The sequence below is a fragment of the Gopherus evgoodei genome, chromosome 8, assembly GCF_007399415.2.
Source record: "Gopherus evgoodei ecotype Sinaloan lineage chromosome 8, rGopEvg1_v1.p, whole genome shotgun sequence".
In the NCBI taxonomy this organism is placed as follows: Eukaryota; Metazoa; Chordata; order Testudines; family Testudinidae; genus Gopherus; species Gopherus evgoodei.
In genome coordinates, this window is record NC_044329.1 from 102,475,181 (window position 1) to 102,496,973 (window position 21,793).

The following is a 21,793-nucleotide window of genomic DNA, read 5'->3' on the forward strand; positions in this document are numbered from 1 at the left end:
TTGTCTCCTGTTGATAACAAGGGGAGCTGTAAGTATTGAGCACTTTTGAAAATTAGGCCACTACTATGTTTCTCTCACACACATTCTTTCCTGTGTTAAAATGTAAACTATAGATGGGATTTTCAAATGCGCTTAAGGGACTTTCAGTGCGTGATGGGCATGAAACATCAGGCACTTTTGAAAATCCCCCAGCTATATATTTGGGGAAACCCTTTTGCAATGTTCTCCTGCAGTCTGTTAGAAACAACAGATGAAAAGACCAAGTATTACTGAGTGATAAACACTTGTGCAGATTGCTCATGGTATGATTTTTTTTTTTCTGGCTAAAAATTTATTAGAATACAGATTATGGGTGAGATTTTCAAAAATTCCCAGTGTTGACCTAATTCTACTCCCATTGAAGTTGGTGGGAGTTTTATCATTAACTTTGATGGGTGCAGAGTTGAGCCAATGTAGAGAGGTTTTTAAAAATCATGCCCTCTATGTAGAAATTGTTATACATGTATCTTTACAGCAATTGATGTAATGACCAGATTGGATTTTTGGGTTTGGCTGTCTACAGTGGCACAGCTGTGCTGATTTTAAAAGAACCCTGTCAATTCTTGTAGCTGTTCTCAGCTGCTGGGAAAGTGCTACTAATGATGTGATGCTTTTCCTTTTCAGGTAGCAGCATTATCTGGTGATGCAAGGCGTTGTCTTGATATCTGTAGAAGGTCCACTGAGATCTGCGAGTTCTCGAGCCAGAAAAGTGCCTCTGGACTAGTCAGCATGGCCCATGTAATGAAAGCCATAGATGAAATGTTTTCATCCCCTTATATAAATTCAATCAGGTAAAATTGAAGTTTAGAGGTATCTTCCCATGTTTCCACCCCAATCTTGAGCCCAGTTTTATAATTTTTGTTTCTCTAGGAGAATATGTAATATCTGCACTTTTATTAAGCACTTTACAAACTGTGTTTCACAGCACCTTTAGGAGGGTAGGAAGCATTCCTTTTTTCCAGATGAAGGTACAGAATAAGTGCTTTGTTGTGGCAAGTGACAGATCTGGGAACAGAATGCAAGAATTCTGATTCCCATTTAAACTGGATTATTTCTTGATCATCAAGAAGTTCCACAGGCCAAATTAGTCTCTCAGTTAAAATTGTGGAACACAATTGCCTCAGTGCATTTGCACAGGTTGTAACTGACATGAATTTAGAAAGCTGTTCATGAAACTGAAGGAAGGAGAGAACCTGGCTCAGCCTCAGTTCTGCAGAGCTTATGAGAAAAAAGAGTATTTTATTTTAGTCAGTGAAGCAAGTAGATATGACTTGAAGGCACACATGGAACAGATGCCTTCAGTAAGAAGGTGTCATTTTTACAGAGTAGAAATGTGCTTTAAATATTTATTTTAGATCAAAACTAGAATGTGAAATTCTTAATTCACAAATGTAAATCATTCATAACACACTGAGCATTGCACATGCTCCAGTATTTCATCTGCTATTGAAATCCCAAACTTTTAACTGTCAAAGAAGATGCAGAGTTGTTCACCATCAAGCAGAACAAATACAAATATCATTAGGTGTTGGAATTTGTTAATTCCATAGATCTGCCATATTAAAGTGGTTTCACTCAGCCTATCTAGGTACCTATACATGGTTCTATCACCATAGTATGTGAGTGCCTGTAAACAGTGGCATGATGATTAAACGGCATTAAATGTTTCTAAATAACTTGTAAAGCCTTGTGTTACAATATATGGGACAAAATGTGACATGAGAGTATCAGTTGGCAGGGTGACGAACTAAATAATCTTACAATTTTTCCCTTTTCTGCCTCAGAAAATATGCAATGCTTTTCAGCAAGGCCTTATCAGATATTTCCTACCCCTCAAACCACCTCCTACGAGTCAGTGAAGTCCTAGATTTGGTTAAGCAAGATTGGTAGTAAGATTTTCTTATTCTCTTTCAGGAATGCTTCATTGCATGAGCAAATGTTCCTGAAAGCAATTATAGCAGAGTTTCGCAGGTCAGGGCTTGAGGAAGCAACAGTTCAACAGGTACATTTACTAATTTTTTTAAATAACTTGGACAGTAGCTTTTGTCTTAATTGTTTGACTATTTTCAAAGTGTAAATTTATTGAAACAAATCATAGGTGCAAAGATAATATATGTAATTGATATAACCCAGTTCACAAAAGCTAAGATGAGAATGGAAAGGTCTTGTTAGAACAAAAAAACATAAGATGCTGGCATCCTAATTTATTTTATGTATTTGTATGGTTGGGTAATAGAGGAAACTTAGCTGAGTTACAATTTCTTACTTCACTGACATAGTCCTAATGTTCTGTGTTCAACAGCATGTGTGTCATCTTCGCTCCGAACAGATTCAATTGTTTGTTTCTCCCCTTCCATAGAGGTTGAGAGTAGAAAGCCCATCTTTTCCACCTCTTCTGTTTCCTGTTCCAATCTAATATTGTCAAGGTTCCTTCCCCACTCTGAACTTTAGGGTACAGATGTGGGGACCTGCATGGACACTTCTAAGCTTAATTACCAGCTTAGATCTGGTATCGCTGCCACCATCCAGATCCTCCGTCTGGAACACCCCCTTTCCTCCCAAAACCTAACCCTCCCAGGGTAGCCTTGAGAGACTTTTTCACCAAGTTCCTGGTGAACACGGATCCAACCCTTTGGATGTTAACACAAGGAGAATTTAACCTCCCCGCTCCTTTCCCCCACCAATTCCTGGCAAGTCCAGATCCAATCCCCTTGGATCTAAAAACAAGGAAAAATCAATCAGGTATTAAGAAAAAGGCTTTTAATTAAAGAAAAGAAAGGTAAAAGAAAACCCTCTGGGAGAGATTAGCATACCAGCTACTCTCACAGACAACAGATTCAAAACACAGAGGAGGTTCCCCTGGGCACAAATTTAGTTACACAAAAAATACCCAAATACCCAATTTTGATAATTCCCTTAATGGTACCAAGACAAGTTACAAAGAAATAAACATAAATCTGTTTATCCCTTACTACTCTGATAAGAGCCTGGTTCCTTGATCTTTTTCACTCCAGTTGAAACTGAAACTCTAAACAAAGGAAAACTTCCCTCCTTCTTTTTGAAACATCTTGTTCCCTCATTGGTTCCTCTGGTCAGGTGTCAGCTAGGCTAGGTGAACTTCTTAACCCTTTACAAGTAAAAGAGGCATTAACCCTTAACTATTTGTTTATGACAAATATACTGACTAAATTGAGTTGTATCTTGTTCCTCTAGATCTATCATCAGCATGTAGCACTGTGTAGGATTGAAGGTCTGCAGATTCCTACAGTATCAGAAATTATGGCAATTTGCTCAAGACTTGGTGCCTGCCGTTTTTTGCTGGTAGAGTCCAATAATAAATACCTTCATGTGCGGGTGCGTCTGAATATCAGCCAAGATGATGTCATGTATGCACTCAAGCAGGAATGAGGCAACAGAGGTTTTGTGTATATATGTAGGTGTAAATATTTTAAATATTGTTAAACTTTTAAAAAGACTGGTTTTAAAAAGTTGTGTGGATAAAAATTGAACATACCAGAAATGGTTCTGTTTTTTCTAAACCCTTTTCTTAAATTTTTAATCTATTAAAGCACTTTTTTATATAATAAAGAATTCCTTACTAAGTGTTTTTATACCTTTGCATTTAAATCACTTGTTTTGAATGTTTTTCGGTGCTGCAGTAAGGGGTGTGTTCAGTAGGTGGCACACTCTCCCCTGAGCCAGTACTTGAAAGAGTGCCATAAACAGAGTGGAAAGTGCCCTCTTTCAAATAAGCTGTGAAAAGATGTGAAAACTGAGATTTTGACCACTTGTGGTCGCTAAAGATGCTAAAGCACTTTTTGCAAGAGTAGAAGTATCTTTATTAGACTGCAGTTTAGGTAATTTTCCCTCTAAAATTTCAACTGGATACATGAGACCTGATTTAACACTTTTCAAACATGTTTTAAAATTAAATTTCTCATCTGTTGCTTATGTGTAAGGCTGCATGTCTCTCACGGAAGTCATGGATTCCGTGACATTCTGTGACTTCTGTAGTGGCCGGTGTGGCTGGCTCCGAGGCTGCCGGAGCAGTTCAGGCAGCCCATGGGCCAGCCACACCAGATGCTGTTGGGGCAGTCTCAGGCCACTGTGTCCACCCCTCCCCACCCCAGCAGCAGCAGTAGTAGTTTGGGTGTGGGAGGGCGCTCGGGCAGGGGGTTGGGGTGTGGGGAGGTGCTTACCTCAGGGGACTCCCTGGAAGTGGCTGGCATGTCCCTGCAGTTCCTAAGTGGAGGGGCCAGGGTGCTCTGTGCTGCCCCTGTCTGCAGGCACCACCCACAGCTCCCATTGGCTGCAGTTCCTGGCCAATGGGAGCTGCAGAGCCAGTGCTCATGGCAGGGGCAGTCCACAAAGCCTGCCTGGCCTTCCCTTCCCCTAGGAGCTGCAGGGACATGCCGGTTGCTCCCAGGGAGCTACGCAGAGCTAGGTAGGGAGCGTGCCAGGAGTCCTAGGTCCCTCCCAGCACCCATGCGCCCCCCAGGCTGCCGTCCCCCCCAGAGTGCGCACAGTGCCCCAGTGCTTTCCCTCAAGAGCACCTGCAGCCCCCGGCCCAAGTTTTAGTTAGGGGTATATATTACAAATCATTGTCAGGTCACGGACCATGAATTTTTACGACCCTTGACCTGTCCATGACTTACTAAAAATACCTGTGACTAAAACGTAGCCTCATGTGTAGTGAAAGTATACACCGCTATAGGCAAGGCCAGAAGGGGTGGGGGAAGCATGAGTGTTTGCTACCGGAAATAAAAATGCCAGTGGAAATTTGTATTTTCATAGAAGAATGAGCTTTACATTTCACTTTGAATTTAAGCATGTTTATCTGTTACAAAGAAGAGTTTCAGAGGAATTGCCTGAAGACAGCTGATGGATATTTGGTTAAACTGTTTTCAGTATGAAATTGTACTTGAGGGGAAAAATTACCAAAATTACTGAAGATATCTTGATTAGCTATTTTTAAATGACATTTTTAATCACTTATGACTTATTAGTGTGAAATGTGCTGCAAAAATAGTTCAAGCTTGTAATAAGTGACTTCAATATAGAAAATGTGGGAATGGCTTACTGTGCTGATAGAGGGTTTACCTCACCAATGAGTTTTTATGGAATAGACAATCTAGCTGAGAGCTAGGACCTCTTCAGTTTCTACAGTAACTCATAACCCAAAATACTGTGGCAGACTGGATCTAAATTCCATAGCAAGACCCCAGTTTCTGTGGCAGACTGGAACTTCAAAGCAGCCTCAGGAAAAATGTAAATATGGATGTCACGATTTAAAGAATAAAACAGTACAGTATTTTGTTGCCACAGGATTCTTTGCTGCTTTTACAGATCCAGACTAACACGGCTACCCTTCTTATACTTGTTTTTTATTCTGTGTCTAAATTTTCAAATTTGCCACTGATTGCGGTGTTTAACACAACTGCATTGTGGACTGTTGAGGTAAATCTGAAGGTTTTGGTAATTAGGTAGGCATATTTAGAACTTTTGGCACATGAAGGTGAGGGGTAAGTTTAGGATGGGATAAAGCGTCATAGTTGCATATTTCTGCTAAAATTATCAGCAGTGAGATAGTTAATAAAATTAGTTTTGTGTATGTCAGGGTTCCTTCCCCACTCTGAACTCTAGGGTACAAATATGGGGACCCGCATGAAAGCGTCTTAAGCTTATTTCTACCAGCTTAGGTTAAAACCTGGTGTGCTGTCACCACCAACTGATTTAACAAGAAACAGGGAAAGGACCACTTGGAGTTCCTCTTCCTCCAAAATATCCCCCCAAGCCCTTATGCTCCCTTTCCTAGGGAGGCTCGAGAATAATATCTAACCAGTTGGTTACAAAGTGATCAAAGACCCAACCCCCTGGGTCTTTGGACAATGGAAAAATCAGGTTCTTAAAAGAAGGATTTTATTAAAAATGTAAAAATCATCTCTGTAAAATCAGGATGGAAAATAACTTTACTGGGTAATCAGATTCAAAGAGCTTAGAGGAACCCTCTCCAGTCTTAGTTTCAAAGTTACAACAAAACTTTGCTCCTCTAGCAAAGGTAAAATTCACAAGTTGAGAAAACAAAGATAAACTAATACATCTTGCCTGGCTGTTACAAGTTTGGAATATGAGAGACTTGTTCAGAAAGATTTGGAGAGCATGGATTGACGTCTGCTCCCTCTTAGTCCCAAGAGCGAACACCACCAAAACAAAGAGCACACAACAGAAGCCTCCCTCCCTTTCCCCCAAGATTTGAAAATATCTTGTTCCCTTATTGGCCCTTTGGGTCAGGTGTGGGTCAGGTTACCTAAGCTTCTTAACTCTTTCCAAGTAAAAGGATTTTGGTGGCTCTGGCCAGGAGGGACATTACCCTTCCCTTTATAGTTATGACAAAGTAACTATTAGTTTTGAGAGTGAAGTCCATTGAGATGAACGAAGAATATGATAGTTCCCACCTCAGAGCTATTTTTTTTTTGCAGACTCTAGAAAATGCAGTGTCTGTTTGGCCTTCCAACCGTGAACCATCTTCACAATCAAATGCTAGAAACAGCTTTAATTAAAAAAGAAGTGGCAAATTCCATAGCACACACAGGACCACTGTCTGTGGATCATTGATGATCTGCTTTGCCCTTTACAAAGGGTGATGCTGTCCCTGGTTCAGTGAACTTTTGGCCAATGTTAAGCTTGGGAGTCTATCAGGCACCAAATCCATATGTAGTTTCTTAAGAAAACTAGTGTAGTTGTTAGCTGGCTGGCCATGACTGTCAGGGTGCAGTACTGTCATCTACTCCAAAAGGTGTCACTGGGACTTGTTGGCAAAGACTGGAAAATAATTGTAAGGGCAACTAACGGCCTCAGGCTAAGATGTGACAATAAATAACTATGACTCTCATGGGCACCCCAGTGAATGTCTAGGCCCTATTCTTTGCTCCATGCTTCCCTCTGCCCTGAACCAGTATTACTGGCCTGGGGTTGGTTCTACCTATCCACTTACCTTGGTCTTTGGGTACTGGATCCACTCCTCCAAACTTCACTCCCTGGCCTATGGCAAGACCCTATGGCCCCTTTAAATTTAACCCCACCTGACCCATCCTTATGGCCCTACCCCTCTGCTCCTCCCCTTTCTTATAACCCCGCCCCTCTAAGATTCCTGGCCCCGCCCCGATCCCCATAACCTCGCCCCGTGGAGTTTCCTTCCCCCCCCTTTCACTTTGCGCCTGCGTGCGCGGTGAGCTTGGAGCCGCGTCCTGCTGTGGAGTGGCGGCGAGCGCGCGCGCCTCCCTAGGGTCTCCTGCGCGCTGGGCCGGGCCGGGTAGGCCAGTCGCGGCGGGGGCGGAGGCCGGGCGTCGCCTCTGTGCCTTCCCCGGAACCTGCACAGGTCCCGCTGCCCCGCGTCGCGGTGGGGGGGGGGAGGAGTGGGTTATTTACATGGCGGTGCCCGCTGGTTGTCTCCACCCGCCTTGTCCTGACAGGGAGCTCCCGCCGCTGTGCCGGGCGCCAGGTCTGGGAGGGGGAAGGAACCTGCGCGGGAGACCGGCTCCTGGGAACGGCTTCCGGGGTGGGGTCCTGAGGGACAGTTCCTGTGCCCGGCTGGGGGGGGGGAGAACGTGGTGTGGGGGGGGACAGGCTCCTGTGCCCGGCACGGGGGGCAGAACCCGGAGTGAGGGGGGGACATGTTCCTGTGCCCGGCTGGGGGGAGAATCTGGAGTGGAGGGGGGGGGGGGACGACATGTTCCTGTGCCCGGCTTGGGAGCGGGAGAACCGGGAGTGGTGGGGGACAGGATCCTGTGTCCGGCTCGTGGGGGGGGGGGCATGCTCCTGTGCCCGGCTCGGGGGGAGAACCCGGAGTGAGGGGGGGGACATGCTCCTGTGCCCGGCTCGGGAGCGGGAGAACCGGGAGTCGGGGGGGGACAAGATCCTGTGTCCAGCTCATGGGGGGTGGGGGGACAGGCTCCTGTGTCTGGCTTGGGGGGAGAACCCAGAGTGAGGGGGGGGACATGCTCCTGTGCCCGGCTCGGGAGCGGGAGAACCGGGAGTCGAGGGGGGGGGCGGGACAGGATCCTGTGTCCAGCTCATGGGGGGTGGGGGAACAGGCTCCTGTGTCTGGCTCGGGGGGAGAACCCGGAGTGGGGAGGGGACATGTTCCTGTGCCCGGCTTGGGAGCGGGAGAACCGGGAGTCGGGGGGGACGGGGGACAGGATCCTGTGTCCAGCTCATGGGGGGTGGGGGGACAGGCTTCTGTGTCCAGCTCGGGGGGGGGGGGGGGAGCGGGAGAACCTGGAGAGAAGCGGGATGGGTTGGGTATGGTGACCCTGGGGAGTGGTTACAGGGTGAAGCCTTTGGTGTGGAGCTGTAATATGTGGGGCTACTGGCTGCTAGGCCCACCTTTCAGGCTGGATTAGGTTGGTGTATAGGCTTCTGTCATGTGTCACAGTTGGATGTCAGTGTCTTAACCTATGTATGTGTGGGATTCTTTTTGTATCTGTTAAAGGTAGAGTTGTTTGAGATTCATGAGCCAGCATGCTTGGGAGAAGACCCAGGAAAAGTCCCCAGGCAAAGGGCCAGGGAGCTGCTGCTGCAAAGCAGGTATAGAAACCTCCTCTCTCACACTATAGTCTGGTTAAAAGCTTGCACACTTGGGGTCCTGCTTTGTGATTCTTTCTTGGGCTAACATGATTGCAGAGTTGCAGGGTATTCTACAAACCTTGGTATACGTTAGTTGTCCTCTGCTTTTCACGCGTTAGTTAATTGATCTTCTAGTAGCAGACACATGACATCCAGATATCATGCTGATTAAGGCATTAAAAATACAGGCAGACTTGCTACAAGATCAAGTTCATCCTGTCACAACATTGTGAACTTTGCCAACATTGTGAACCCAGTTATAAAACGGTCGTGCCCAAGCTAACATCCGTATTTTTATAACATCACTCAAAGACAGACCTGTGAAAATCAGAATGGTTAGTGACTATCTTAGCGACACTGGATGGTCCTTTGAGAGAAGAGTAGATCCTACCACTACTTAGACAAGTAGTTTTAATTTAGTTCCCTCTGTTCTGTTTATATGAAGTTGAGTGGTTGTTTGTGGACTGGCATTGCCTGTGCTCCATTGTTGTATTTATGACTTCTATGCAAGGATACTGAGTCCAGACAGGTGTTTGTCTGTGGCTGTTAACAGCAGGTCTATGTACATTTGAGTAACTACATGCAATAAGTGGATTGTGCTGTGATGAAATTTTAATCTTAAAATATCAGAATATAGTGCCCTACAGAACAGAGTGTGGGAGATGTCCTTGTAGGTGGAATGCTTTGTGGAACAGTTATAATTTTAGGAATGCAGGGCTTCGTTGAACTGTGCAAACTTAGGAGATAGCGTTTAGTGTCAGAAGTACAAGAAGAAGCCAAAGTGCGGAGTCAGGTGAGTATCTGATCTACGAATGGATGCATCCAGAAATGAGGAGTGAGACACAGTCAGGGAATGAAATTAAGAAGGCTTTGAAAATGAAAAGAAGCTTGAGTTGTATTCAGGAGAGGGGGAAGCAAATGTGGAGAGGAAATAGGGAAACGGAGTATCAAGGCAAGATTGGGAGACCTTGGCTTTGGTTTGGATACACTTGAAAGGTAGACTGAACTGGAGGCTAAAATGGGGGGTTACTGGAATAGGGGCTAACGTGTTTATAGTAGAGAGAGAATGATACAGCTGTTCGATTCTCAGTCCATTCCTAAATGAATTCGGATTAGTTGAAATCAGAGCTCTTAAGTGCATAGGAGCTGAGCTTAGGTGCTTTTTCCCACCCCGTTAGCAGTAATTACGTCTTTTCTCGCTATGTGCATGTCAGTGTATACATAATGCTACCATTACTGTAGCACTAGAGCTTAAATGTCTGAATTAAAATATATGCATTGTCCAAATGAAATAAAAAGTACAAAGATCAAAAGAAGCAAAGAAATTTAAAAGAGAGAACCAGTAAATCAAAGGCCCCAATCCAGCCCCATAGGATCAAAAATAGAAAAAGTATATTTAAACCATCCAGTTCATTTCCTGGCAAATGTAAGATTGTTTCTTACAATATATTCTCCAGTGTCTTTTCCAGCTATAAATGAGCGTGTTCTGTAGAGCTCATTTGTGCTTTACAGTATGCTCACTGCATTTCTTCCTGGTTCATGCCTGTCTTTGTCTCCCCTCTTTTCCTTCCTATTTAAGGCACTTGTTTGATATTCATTGACTTCAAAAGAAGTGTGGTTTACTGCACGCAACAAGGAAGTTGGAGCCAGAACTCCCAGGGTATGTGTACCCAGCAATTAAACACCTGTGACTGGCTTGTGTCAGCTGACTGGCAGGGGAGATGTAAAACTGTGGTGTAGACATTTGGGCTCAAGGAACCTCCCCCGTCGCGGGGTCCTAGAGCTCAGGCTCCAGCCCAAGCCTAAATGTGTACCCCACAGTTTTACAGCCCTGAGCCTCAGTCAGCTGACCTGGGCTAGTAGTGGGTGTTTAATTGCTGTCTAGATATACCCCTGGATTCTATTGCTGGCTTCACAACTATCTTGGTATGGGACAATGGGCAGATCACATACACTTTGCCCTCAGTTTACCCATTTGTAAAAGGTACGTAATATTATATAGAGCTTTGCATCTTCAAAGCACTGTGTAAACATTTGCTAATCTCCTCCTGCTTCCTTGAGCAATGGGAAGCAGAATTATCCCCATTTTACAGATAGTGGGAATTGTGTGGGGAGAAGGGGAGAAACTGAAGCAGTGAGAGGTAAAATTACTTTTCCAGCATCATGCAGTGAATTAATGGCAGAGACAGGATTAGTAAATAAGGGCTTTCAATCTTGTGCTGCATCCTCTAGGGCAGTGGTTCTCAAACTTTCTTTTTTGCAGACCACTTGAAAATTGCTGAGGACCACTTAATGATCCTTCCAAATGTTGTTTGTATCGTTAGCTAACTATTGTGAAGTGCTTTGGATAAAAGCACCATATTAAAAAAAACAACTTAATAATCACTAACTTTTGTTGTTTTACAAAAAAAAAAGCACACAACTCATATTTTAACATCCGTAGTCTTACCTTTCTAATGTGATAGAAGTGTCATCTCTCCCCCACCGCTGCAGCCCCTGAGCTCGGGCTCAGAAGGAGGCGGGGGGGCCTCCACAGCAGCCCCAGCTCAGGGGCTGGAGAGGAGTGGGGTCTCTACTTCTCTTCCCTGCTGTGGCAGCTCCCGAGCTGGGGCTGGGAAAGAGGGGGTCTCCCCCACCATGGCAGCCCCCAGGGTGGATACAAATAAATGATTAAAAAAAAAACCAGATTTTTTTGATAAAATACTTTTTGAGGGGGAAAAACCTATCTAAAGATGGTTTTAATTAAGATACATTATAGCTCAAAGATACCTCATCATGGAATAGGGATTATAAATTCTAATTCTGTAGGATGTGACAGTATATTCATGGAACTTACTTACAAAACTTCTTAAACATTACAATAGTTAATGGATTAGGGACCCAATCTTATGGGGTTCCACAGGCTTCCGTATAGATTATTTAGGTTAATTTTTCTATCTATCCAATGGGACTCTGCTCAGTCTAGAAGATGCCATCAGAGATGCTTAGTTTTTCAGTTCTCAAACTGTGGATTTGTGTCACCAGAGGTAACGTGCTTGTTAACAGCAAAAACGTTTTTAAATAAATAAATTAATATATAGAGGTGAGAAATAATAGACCTCAACTCTGTTGTCCCTCTGCAAATTTGTGTACACAGAGTCAATCCCTTACCTCTCTCTAAAAGTTCAAAGTTTCAAAAAGTTCAATGAATAGAGAAGATTGTTGTGAGGGGAATAGATCTGGACAAGGAGGAGAAGTCTGGAGGTAAATGTTTGAGAAGCGAGGGACATATGCTTGTTTTTGTTAAAATATTATGTTTGCTGTTGAAGAAAAAAATCCAGAATACTTAACTTTGTTGTTTTAGTTAAATAAAACAATTTCAATGTCTGTCTGTCTGGTGGTCTCCTCCTAATACAGCATGGCAAGAAAATCCTCCAAATATTAATGATTAACTTGTTGAATTGGAGATAGTTCACCTCCCAATGGCTTCATAAATATCTGCTTCAATTACCTTTGATAAATGAAATAACCAAATAATCATTCATTTTCTGATATAGCTGTAAAACTTATCTGAAAAGATTTCAAAATAAATCACTGTTTAAAAGTGTATAGTGTGTACCTTCTAAAAATGAAACCTACATCTATCTCTGAGTTGTGAAGAATATGTATTAAGGTTATACCAACTAACGAGAATGCACTTTTATGTAGAAAACCATGATTAAATCAAGTCTTTCTGACTAGTAATTTAAATCAAATCCACCCTGGCAGTCCCTGAACTGGGACTGGGAAAGAGGGCTGTCTCTCCCTGGCAGCCGCAGCTTGGAGCTGGGGAAATTCGCTTCTTTCTCTGGCCACTGCAGCCATGCACGTCCCAAATTCCCCCCATCCCCTCTTCTCATCCCACTGCCCCCTCCCACCTGGCCCTATCCCCAAAGGCCACCACCCCACCTTACATGTGCATCTTCTCTCGGGTCCAGGCACCTAATGAGTGGAGCCACACCTGCGTGGCTCCACTCATTAGATGGGTGGCCCTTTATTCTCTTGTGTGCGACTGCCATGACACACACCTTAGGATATGTCTATACTACCCACCAGATTGGCGGGCAGCGATTGATCCAGTGGGGTTCCATTTATCGTGTCTATTCTAGACTTGATAAATCAGTCCCCGAACACTCTCCCGACAACTCCTGTACTCCGCTGCTGTGAGAGGCACAGGCGGAGTCTGTGGGGGAGCAGTAGCAGTCGACTTGCCGCAGAGGAGACACCGGTGAGTAGGTCTAAGTACATCGACTTCAACTACGTTATTCACGTAGCTGAAGTTGCGTAAATTAGATAGGTTCCCCCCCCTACCCCCCAATGTAGACCAGGCGTTAGAGGGAACTATCCACAGACCACTTGAATGAAGCCAGTGGTCTGCAGATCACAGTTTGAGAACCTAAGCTCTAGGGATTTGTCTGCACTACACAATAATGCCTGTTCTGAATGCTCTGGTCAGCAGTTTGAACTCCAATGCACTGCACCCAAGTACACAGGCATCCTCTCTTTTTCCTCTTTGAAGGCCCAGGAATTTTTGAAATTCCACTTCCTGTTTCCTCTGTGTAGAGAGCTCACATGGCATCCTCCCAGCTGGCCATGGCAGCTCCATGCAGCAAACGTTCTCCCACTTGGAGCACACCTGAGTTGTTGGATCTGCTGGCACTATAGAGAGAGGAGGCTTTGCATTTCCAGCTCTGCTCCAGCTGTAGGAACTTCGATACCTGCAATCAGATTTCTCATGACTTGCTGGATAAGGGCTATGAATGGGACACACACAGTGCCATGAAAAGATAAAGGAGCTGAGGCAGGCTTACCAGAAGGGAAGGGAGGCCAACCATTCTTCTGGTGTCATGACAGAGACCTGCAACTTCTATAAGGAGCTGGACACCATCATTGGTGACGACCTCACCTCCACTGCCAAGAGCCCCATGGCTACACCTTGCTGCTGTCCAGGGTTCCTGTGCAAGGCATCATGAGCCATGGGAATAAGGAGTAATCTGTGTCTCCCAGCATCACTGTGGGCATTTGAATATCCCCCACTGGAATCTTCTGGTCTGGAAAGAAAGTCTCTGCTTGCAGCTTTCTGTACAGGTCAGTGTTCCTGAAAATACATGCATCGTGCATCTTCCCAGACCACCCTGCATTGATGTCAGTGAAATGCCCACAGAGATCCAGAGGCACCTTCAGTACCATAGAGAAATACCCCTTTCTATTGATGTACTCCGTCACAAGGTGGTCTGTTGCCAAAATTGGAATATGCTTTCCATCTGTTGCCCCTCCACAGTTAGGGAATCCCATTGCTGCAAAGCCATCCAATATTTCGCACAGATTGCCAAGAGTCACAGTCCTTTGTAGCAGAAGGCGATTAATAGCCTTGTATACTTATGTTAACAGAGCCCCAACAGTAGACTTCCCGACTCTGTACTGATTCGCAACTGAATAGTAGGAGTCTGGAGTCGCCAGCTTCCACACAGTGATTGCCACACTCTTCTCCACCAAGAGGGCAGCTCTCATTTTGATGTCCTTGTGCTGCACTGCTGGGTTGAGCTCCTCACACAGTTCCAGGAAGGTGGTTTCTGCCTCCGAAAGTTCTGCAGTCACTGCTCATCATCCCAGACCTGCATAATGATGTGATCCAACCACTTAGTGCTTGTTTCCTGCACCCAAAAGTGATGGTCCACCATGTTCTGTTGTGCCGTGAATGCTAAAAGTAATCTGGTGATATTTCTTTCCATGGTACACAGCAGGTCAGACAACTCTGATTCCTGTTCAGATTGGGTGTTCATGATATTCTGCATGACCAGCTGCAATGTGTTCATAACAGCGACCACAACTGTAGAAGGCAGTGCAGGACCCATCCTTTCAAACAGCATGGCATGTGCACAGCAAACGGGGCCTATTGAAAAATGCTGCAGAATGTAGCCTGAAGCCCATGGAATGCTGGTACGGAAAAACTACATCATGGGACATTGAGCCTGCAGCCATGATGCACTGCAATCCACTACAACTTCCCACAACTCCTGGGTGCGGAAGGTGGCGAGTAGCACAGTGGGATAGCTACCCACGATGCACTGCTCTCGCTGTTGCTGCTAGAGCACCAACTGTGGACGCGCTGTACTGACAGAAGAAACGTGTGAACATGTACAAGTGATGTAATTATGCGTTTTTTTGATAGCTTAACTTGCATTGACCTTGGTTTAACGGTACTCAGATTGCTGGGGTTATTATGTTGGCATAACAGGGCAGTTATATTAGTGGGAGACAAATTTAAGTGTAGCACGTGCTGGGAGATCAGCACAAGACTGCTTATGTCAACCTAACTTTTATATACCAGGCCTATGATTGTCTTCTTGGTTCAATAAAAGATATTACCTCTTTCACCTTGTCAAAGTAATACATTTTTCTGTATTTATAAATGTGTCATAGAAACAAGTGATATGCTTCATTGTTTATACATCACATATAATGAATGATACATCCTTCAAGAAGGCTGCATTTTGGATTGTGCAGCATTATTTTTGTTTACAGTAGAATTTCTTTATGTAGTTTCGGGTAAAAGCTAAGCAACAGTAAACCTTTTTTCATCCTTATCATTTTCGGCTGTGATTCGTGAACTCTACTGCATTTTGCAGGACAATACTCTGATGGGAAACATTCAAGGAAGTGATTTTGGTATTTCAGTGGATGACACTTCGGAGTCAGTACTGAACCAGTGTTGCAGTGTCCTGGATTACTGTACTTATGGAGGCTCTATCTTTTAGATGAAACAAAACAGAAGTTTCACCCTTGTTTGTTAAAGTCCTTTGGCACTTTTTGCAACAGAGCGGAGTTTACCCTAGTGTTTTGGTCAAATGCTAATTTATACAATTAATATTCTTCCTACTCAATTCATCCTGTAGTTTCCATTGCCTATGGTAGTATTTGCTTCCTGTTCTAAATAGCTGTATATTGGTGCAGTACAGTGTTAAACTGTTGCTGGTTCTGCACCAGAGGTGGCTGCACATCAGTGGGTGAAATGATTCCTTTATGTATATTGTTTACAAAGCGATGGATCTTTTGAGCTGAAATGTGTGGATATGTATGAAAGTTCAAGATGAAATCTTCCTGTGTCCAAGTTTAGAATACCTGGGTAATATGAGGAATAGTAGTCAAATATATTTGATAGCTTCAGATACAATAGGAACCTTCCTGATTTAAATTTTCTGCTTAGGAAGTCTTAACAGAATTATTTTATCTTGTTATTTCAAATACTAGCTAGACCTATTCATAAGGATTCAGGTTGATTAAGTGCAGGCCTGAGTGGGGGGTTATTTTCTGCTGCCCAAAAGAGGTGTATCTGGTTTCAGTTATATGTATATCTAGTTTGTGTTATATAGCTAGTCAAAATTACAGGGGATTGTGGTTAAAAACTCCCAGCCAGAACCCTCATTATCTTTGAATTCAGAATGCGCTGAAATGTTTAAATAACCCAGGTGATGTGATGGTTTGAGTGATGTCTCTGTTCTTACTAGAATATTTTCCCTTGGTTCCAGCTGGGGCTCTTTGTAGATTTCAATCCTGAAGCAATGTTGCTGGATATAGAGGATGGTGGTGGTGACGAGGATCTAGAAGCGGAGCTTGCTGCTATCACAGGAGAGAAGGTGACAGAAGGGAAGTCAAAATCCAAAGGGAAAAGTAAGTCATTGCTCCTTGTTCTTGCTGACTGAAGAACTGTGTTATTTATGTAAATAGAAGGGACATAATTTTACAAATCACACTTCCTTCTAGATTCCCTCCCACCCCCATAGAGTTGTTACAAGTAACACCTAAGATTACGATCTAACTCAGAGATTAGAGAAATATTTTTCTGTATTGTGTCTGCTTTACAGTGAAAGATTTAAGATGTAGTCAGGGGCGTGCACGAGGGGGGGCAAGCAGGGACATTGCATCCCCCTCCCCTCCAAAATCTACATGTGTTCATGCAGCCCAGAGAGGGAGGGAGCAGCAGGTTGTTTGGCTGCTGGCTGAGCTCTCCCTCTCCCTATCCCTACAGCTACAGCCTGCTGCTTCTCCTTTGCTGCTTTTGGAGTCCCATGTGTTGCCTCTGCCTCCAGCCCCTGACTCACCTCAGAGGGCATCTGTAAAGCAGGCAGCAGAACTGGGACTTCAGGAGCAAGGAAGGAGATGCATCAGGCTGCAGCAGTAGGGGTGCGGGGAGGACCCTGCAGCCTGCTGCTTCCTCCCTGCCCAGGCTGCAGGGACACAGAGAGCCCTGCTGCAGGGGGAGCTGCTACCTCCTCACTGCTGGGTGTCCCCGCAAGAAGCGGCCCAAGAAACGGGGTGTGTTTGGGAAGGGGGAAGGGTCACATGAACCTTTCATTTGTATGTGTTTAACGTGCCCCTCCAGAAGTATTCAAATTTAAAATCCTGGGCATGCCCCTGAGATGTTCAAAGAGCAAGTTAAGAGGTGGGCTGAACATGGTATTTAAATACCTTCTGTGACATTCCCCAGGGTACAGTCTGGACTGTTCAACAGCTGTGCCCCCTTAGTTCTCTAGCCTGGGATGCCTTTTACACTGCTTTGCAGTCAGAAGATCCGCTCTTGGCCTGCTCGCACAGCCTTTAGTATGCAAAATCACGCCCAGCTGAATACATGAATGCTCTCCCAGCCATCCATGAATTACGTGCAGGGGGACACCTCACAGTCTGAGCCCCAGCTTTGTTCCCCAGAAGTGTGTGTCTTACACTGTCCAGAAGAACACTGAGCAGTGCAAGCTCACAGTAAGTATGTCATTCCAACACGGGGTAATGATTATGCTGCAACCTTGTCATCCTAAATAGGGATTCCCAAACACTTCAGTGCAAACACGCTGGTTTAGCTAAAACAGTAAAACAAGCTTATTAACGAGCAAAAGATAGATTTGAAGTGATTACAAGTGGTATGGCATAAAAGCAGAATTGGTTATGAAAGAAATACAAAAATAAAACTGCAAGCTAATACTGAAATGAACTTAAAAGCAAAATGTCTCTCACCATAAGCTGCAACAATACACAGGTTGGATTTTCTTTCCGCTAGGGACCCTTCCCCCAGTTCAGTGTTCTTCAGGTATTTGTTGATGCCATGGGCAGAGAGATCAGAGGAAGAGGGGGGTGATGTGGAGATCACTGTCTCCTTATTTTTATATCCTCCTCCTCTCTTTGAGAATTACCCCATGCCGGTGTGTAGACAAACAGTCCCCTATATACCTGAGATTCCAACTGTCTATGGGATTAAATGTAAATTTCTTGTCTATACTGTCTCCCCTGCTGGTGGATGGCCAGTTAAACAGGTAATGGCACTTTAGCACCTTGCTGGCATGCTGGTGTGTCTTTGTCTCTGAGAATTGGTTTGTGGGCGTTACCCAGAACTACAACATATTTCAGTAACAATCATATAGCAAAATCTCATAATTTTACATGCAGTGTTGTTACACACATATCAACAGGAAAATAATATTCAGCAGATTGAGTTTTCAAATGATACTTCATAAGGCATACTTTATACAAAATATATTGTAATCCTATATAAATGGTGAATGTGGGGTACAGGGTGTCACACTTACATGGGGAGAAGATTTTTGAGAGTAGAGGGCTCTTTAATTTAGCATACAAAGGCATAACAAGATCAAGTGACTGGAAGTTGAAACTATACGAATTGAGACTGGAAATAAGGTTCAGGTTTTTTTAACAGTGAGGGAACAGGATAATTTACCAAGAGATGTGGTGGACTGTCGATCACTTGCTGTCTTTACATCAAGACTGGATGTCTTTCTAGAAAATATGCTGTAGCTCAGACAGAAGTTATTGACATGATGCAGGAATTACGGGGTAAAATTCTTTGCCGTGTGTTATGCAGGACATCAGACTAGATTATTAAAATGAGCCTTTCTGACCTTAAATGAAGTCTGGAAACGCGTTAGTTTGTTCACTTTGTGAATTTGACAGTATTTGTGTATAATCCATTTCATTGTTTCTTGCACTGTCATTTTCCTATACTATTTGTGTGGGACTTTCACACAACAGCAAGGGAGAGGAAAATTTATAAATACACAGGAAAATGAGATTGTAAAATCACAATAATAATTGGCAGGAAGACTCAGAGGCAAGTGTGTAGTACCTGAACCTAAATTTGAATTCATTTTGATACTGACTAGGTTTCAAGATAAGTTACTCTTGAAGAGTAATGAACGTAGAAGATTTTAAAGTATCTGAAATAAGTTAATGCAGCTATGTCTTCATCCTGTTCCATTTTTAAATCTTTCTTTTAATAGAAATTCTGTTGGATCAAAGTACGATTGTATATTTTTTTTAAAAACTGGCCATCAAGTAAAAAATCCTGTTGTTTGAATTAAAGAATCCTATAACTGACTTTTCCTTTCTAGTTCTTATAACTAATGACTTTTAGAAAGCATTAGATAAGTCTTGATCAGTAATCCTGATAATACCCTGAGACTAAGGGGATTTGTTCTAGATCTGTGTATGAGGAGATAGATGCCCTTTGTGCCATAAAATCCACTGTTTCTCTCTCTGAGATTCCTGTGGGCACTTTCAATCGCAGTGGGTTTTAATTTTTATTTTTTGTCACTACTGCCTGTATAATGTACAGGTAAGGTCTGGTTGTTTGAGCATAAGTCTGGGAACCAGGAACTTCTGAGCTCTACTTCCGTTTCCAACACAGACTTTGGAGCTCATGAAGTCACTTCATTTTTTTTTTCACTGTTTCCTATCTGTAGAATGAAGATTAATCCTCAACATCTCTGTAAGGTTTTATGAGTCGGTATTTGTTGTGACCACTGAAGGTATCAAATGTTTTCCACATTTGTCAGCAGTGGCATTGCTTGAGCATTGCATCCCTGTTTTTCTGTAATTAAGGCTATAGGTGAAATCCACTGTTATTTTCACTTGTATAACTGAGGGCAGAATCTGATCCATGTCTATGCAGGAGGAAGAATAAGGCTAGTTTAAACAGGGTGTAGGCGGTGGTGGGGAAGAAGGCACATATTTGGGAATGAGTATAGAATACAAAATGGATTAATTAGGAGACGTGGTTGGACAGAAGGCGGAATGAGCATAGGTGGAGGTGAGATCAGAGAGTTAAGCGGGGGAGGAGTTGGGTAGCGTTTTCAAGAGGAGGATTAGAATTGGAAGCTTAAACAGAAGTAGGAGAGGAGGGGAGCTAGTGGCCAGTGAGGAGATGAGAATGGAACTTGCTCAGATAATAAGAGAGGAAGATGATTAGAACAGCAGCATCTTGGGTAGGTAGGGGGGAATAAGGGGCAACATTCTTTGACTTATGTGACAGATCTAAATTCCAATATTCAGCTTGGCTTGTGGCACTCCTGTGGATTCAAGAGGGGAAGCTTTCCTCAATGGCAACACATTGTGATTTACAGCACTTATTTTGTATGCTATGAATTATGGGGCCATTTGTTAGTGCTATGAAGCTGAAGGGGAAAGCCTGTCTGGTGGCAAATTCTTTGTCAGTCTTAAACAAACAATCTGTTCACTATTCTGAAATGTTGTCTGCACTTTTTGCTTTGGTAGCAAGCAGGTGGTTTGTGTTGCTCAGTTTGTATCTGGTATTGGGTTAGTAGTGAATTATTATTTTGTCAGTTCTCCTGCTGGACTCTGGTCGTTGTATCCATTCTCTGCTGATGAGAGCTGCCTGGAATTGATTAATATGTGCACAGTTTAAACAGAGACGAAAGATGATCTTTTGGGTAAAGAAATGAACTAGGACTTGGGAGATCTAGGCTCAATTCCTCACTCTGCCATGGAATTCGAGTGATCTTGGGCTAGTCACTGAGGTCCCAAGTGGACCCCTGAAATTGTACAGCACCCCATTGATTTAAATGTTCTATACATGGGTGCAGGAGTCACCTGTGTGGTCCTTTTTGCATGATTGGTCCTAAATCTCTCTCTGACTCAGTTCTTTACCTATAAAATTGAGTTTATTGCTTTTCCCCACACTTTGTCTCTCGTCTATTTAGTCAGTAAACTCTCTGTAGTGATTTTCTTGCTTTGTTTATGAACAGCACCTAGCACACTGAGGCTCTGAACTCGGTGGGGACATTAGGTTCTATTGCAACACAAACAGTAAAAATATTTCAGGATGTGGAAGAAAATTTAAATAGAGAAATGTTTGAAGCTGAGTGTAGTAGGAAGTGTAATGTTGAGGATCTGTGGTATCGATACAATGTGCATCATGAGCAGAGAGGGGATCATGTTGCATGAGGGCTACTGAGAGTTTGTCTTCACTACAGAGTTAACTTGAGTTATAATGCCAGTGTTACCCCTAACTCAAGTCCCATCCATGTACAAAAACCCTTAGCTGGAGTGTGGTGATGCTTTTAACTCAAGTTGGCTGGCCCTTCAAGAAATGTAGACTGCAACTCAAGTTAGCACAGCATGTCAACTGCTAAAGCAATGACTATGCAGCTTAAGTATTATTTCTTGGTGTGCCTTCTCTCACTTAAACTCGGTTAACTCAGCTCTGCATTAGAGGCATAGCTTCTGAAACCTGTGGCTCAATAAGTACAGTTAAGGTGCACGTTCAAGTGGCAGCAGCTAGTTTCATTTGTTTTAAGTTACAAGTTGCTCTAAGCAACTCGTACTCTATGTAAGGTTTGATTCTGCTGTGTCCCACGTGGGTGTAAGTCAGGAGTAAACGGAGTTACACCAGGGTATAACCATTATGAGATAGGAGCCAGGCATGTCAAGTTGTCTTAGCTGAGTATTTTACGCCTTGCTCCTTCATAGTTGTAAATCTGGCTGTTTCCAATATTGTAAATGCTTAGGAGAAGTTTTAAAATGTACTTTTACCTCCTATTTTCACTGTTGTTTATCCATGTTTGTCCCAGGATACTAGAGAGACAAGGTGGGTGATATTATATCTTTTTTTTAATTGGACCAACTTCTGTGGTGAGAGCATGTCTCTTTCACCAATAGAAGTTGGTCCTATAAAGATATTACCTCACCCACCTTGCCTCTCTTTTACTTGCTCCTGATTCTGGGTTGCAGAGGCCGTTGTTTGACAAGGGGACAAGGAAAATGAATAGTTTGAATCTGTTTCTGTAGGGCAAATGAGAGCACAGAG

At 43.5% G+C, this 21,793-nt stretch overlaps 2 protein-coding genes across 8 annotated transcripts in view; both read left to right on the forward strand.

Annotated features, from left to right (window-relative positions):
- The window catches only part of ORC1 (origin recognition complex subunit 1), a 43,067-nt gene extending 39,519 nt beyond the window's left edge, over nt 1–3,548 (forward strand). For all 4 annotated transcript variants that reach the window (XM_030572717.1, XM_030572719.1, XM_030572721.1 and 1 more), the window contains 3 exons: nt 664–830; nt 1,954–2,041; nt 3,253–3,548. In XM_030572717.1, the coding sequence (XP_030428577.1) occupies nt 664–830; nt 1,954–2,041; nt 3,253–3,447 (450 nt within the window). In that variant the 3' untranslated portion in view covers nt 3,448–3,548. The remainder of the gene's footprint in view (nt 1–663; nt 831–1,953; nt 2,042–3,252) is intronic.
- Nucleotides 3,549–7,250: 3,702 nt separating this feature from the next.
- Nucleotides 7,251–21,793, forward strand: part of CC2D1B (coiled-coil and C2 domain containing 1B) — a 70,304-nt gene continuing 55,761 nt past the window's right edge. Inside the window, exons 1-3 of one of the 4 annotated variants that reach the window (XM_030572114.1) lie at nt 7,251–7,267; nt 8,531–8,625; nt 16,212–16,353. In XM_030572114.1, coding sequence (XP_030427974.1) covers nt 8,560–8,625; nt 16,212–16,353 — 208 coding nt within the window. In that variant the 5' untranslated portion in view covers nt 7,251–7,267; nt 8,531–8,559. Of the gene's footprint in view, nt 7,352–7,453; nt 7,541–8,329; nt 8,626–16,211; nt 16,354–21,793 lie in introns of those variants that run through there. The other 3 variants (XM_030572110.1, XM_030572111.1, XM_030572112.1) reach the window with 3 other exon arrangements.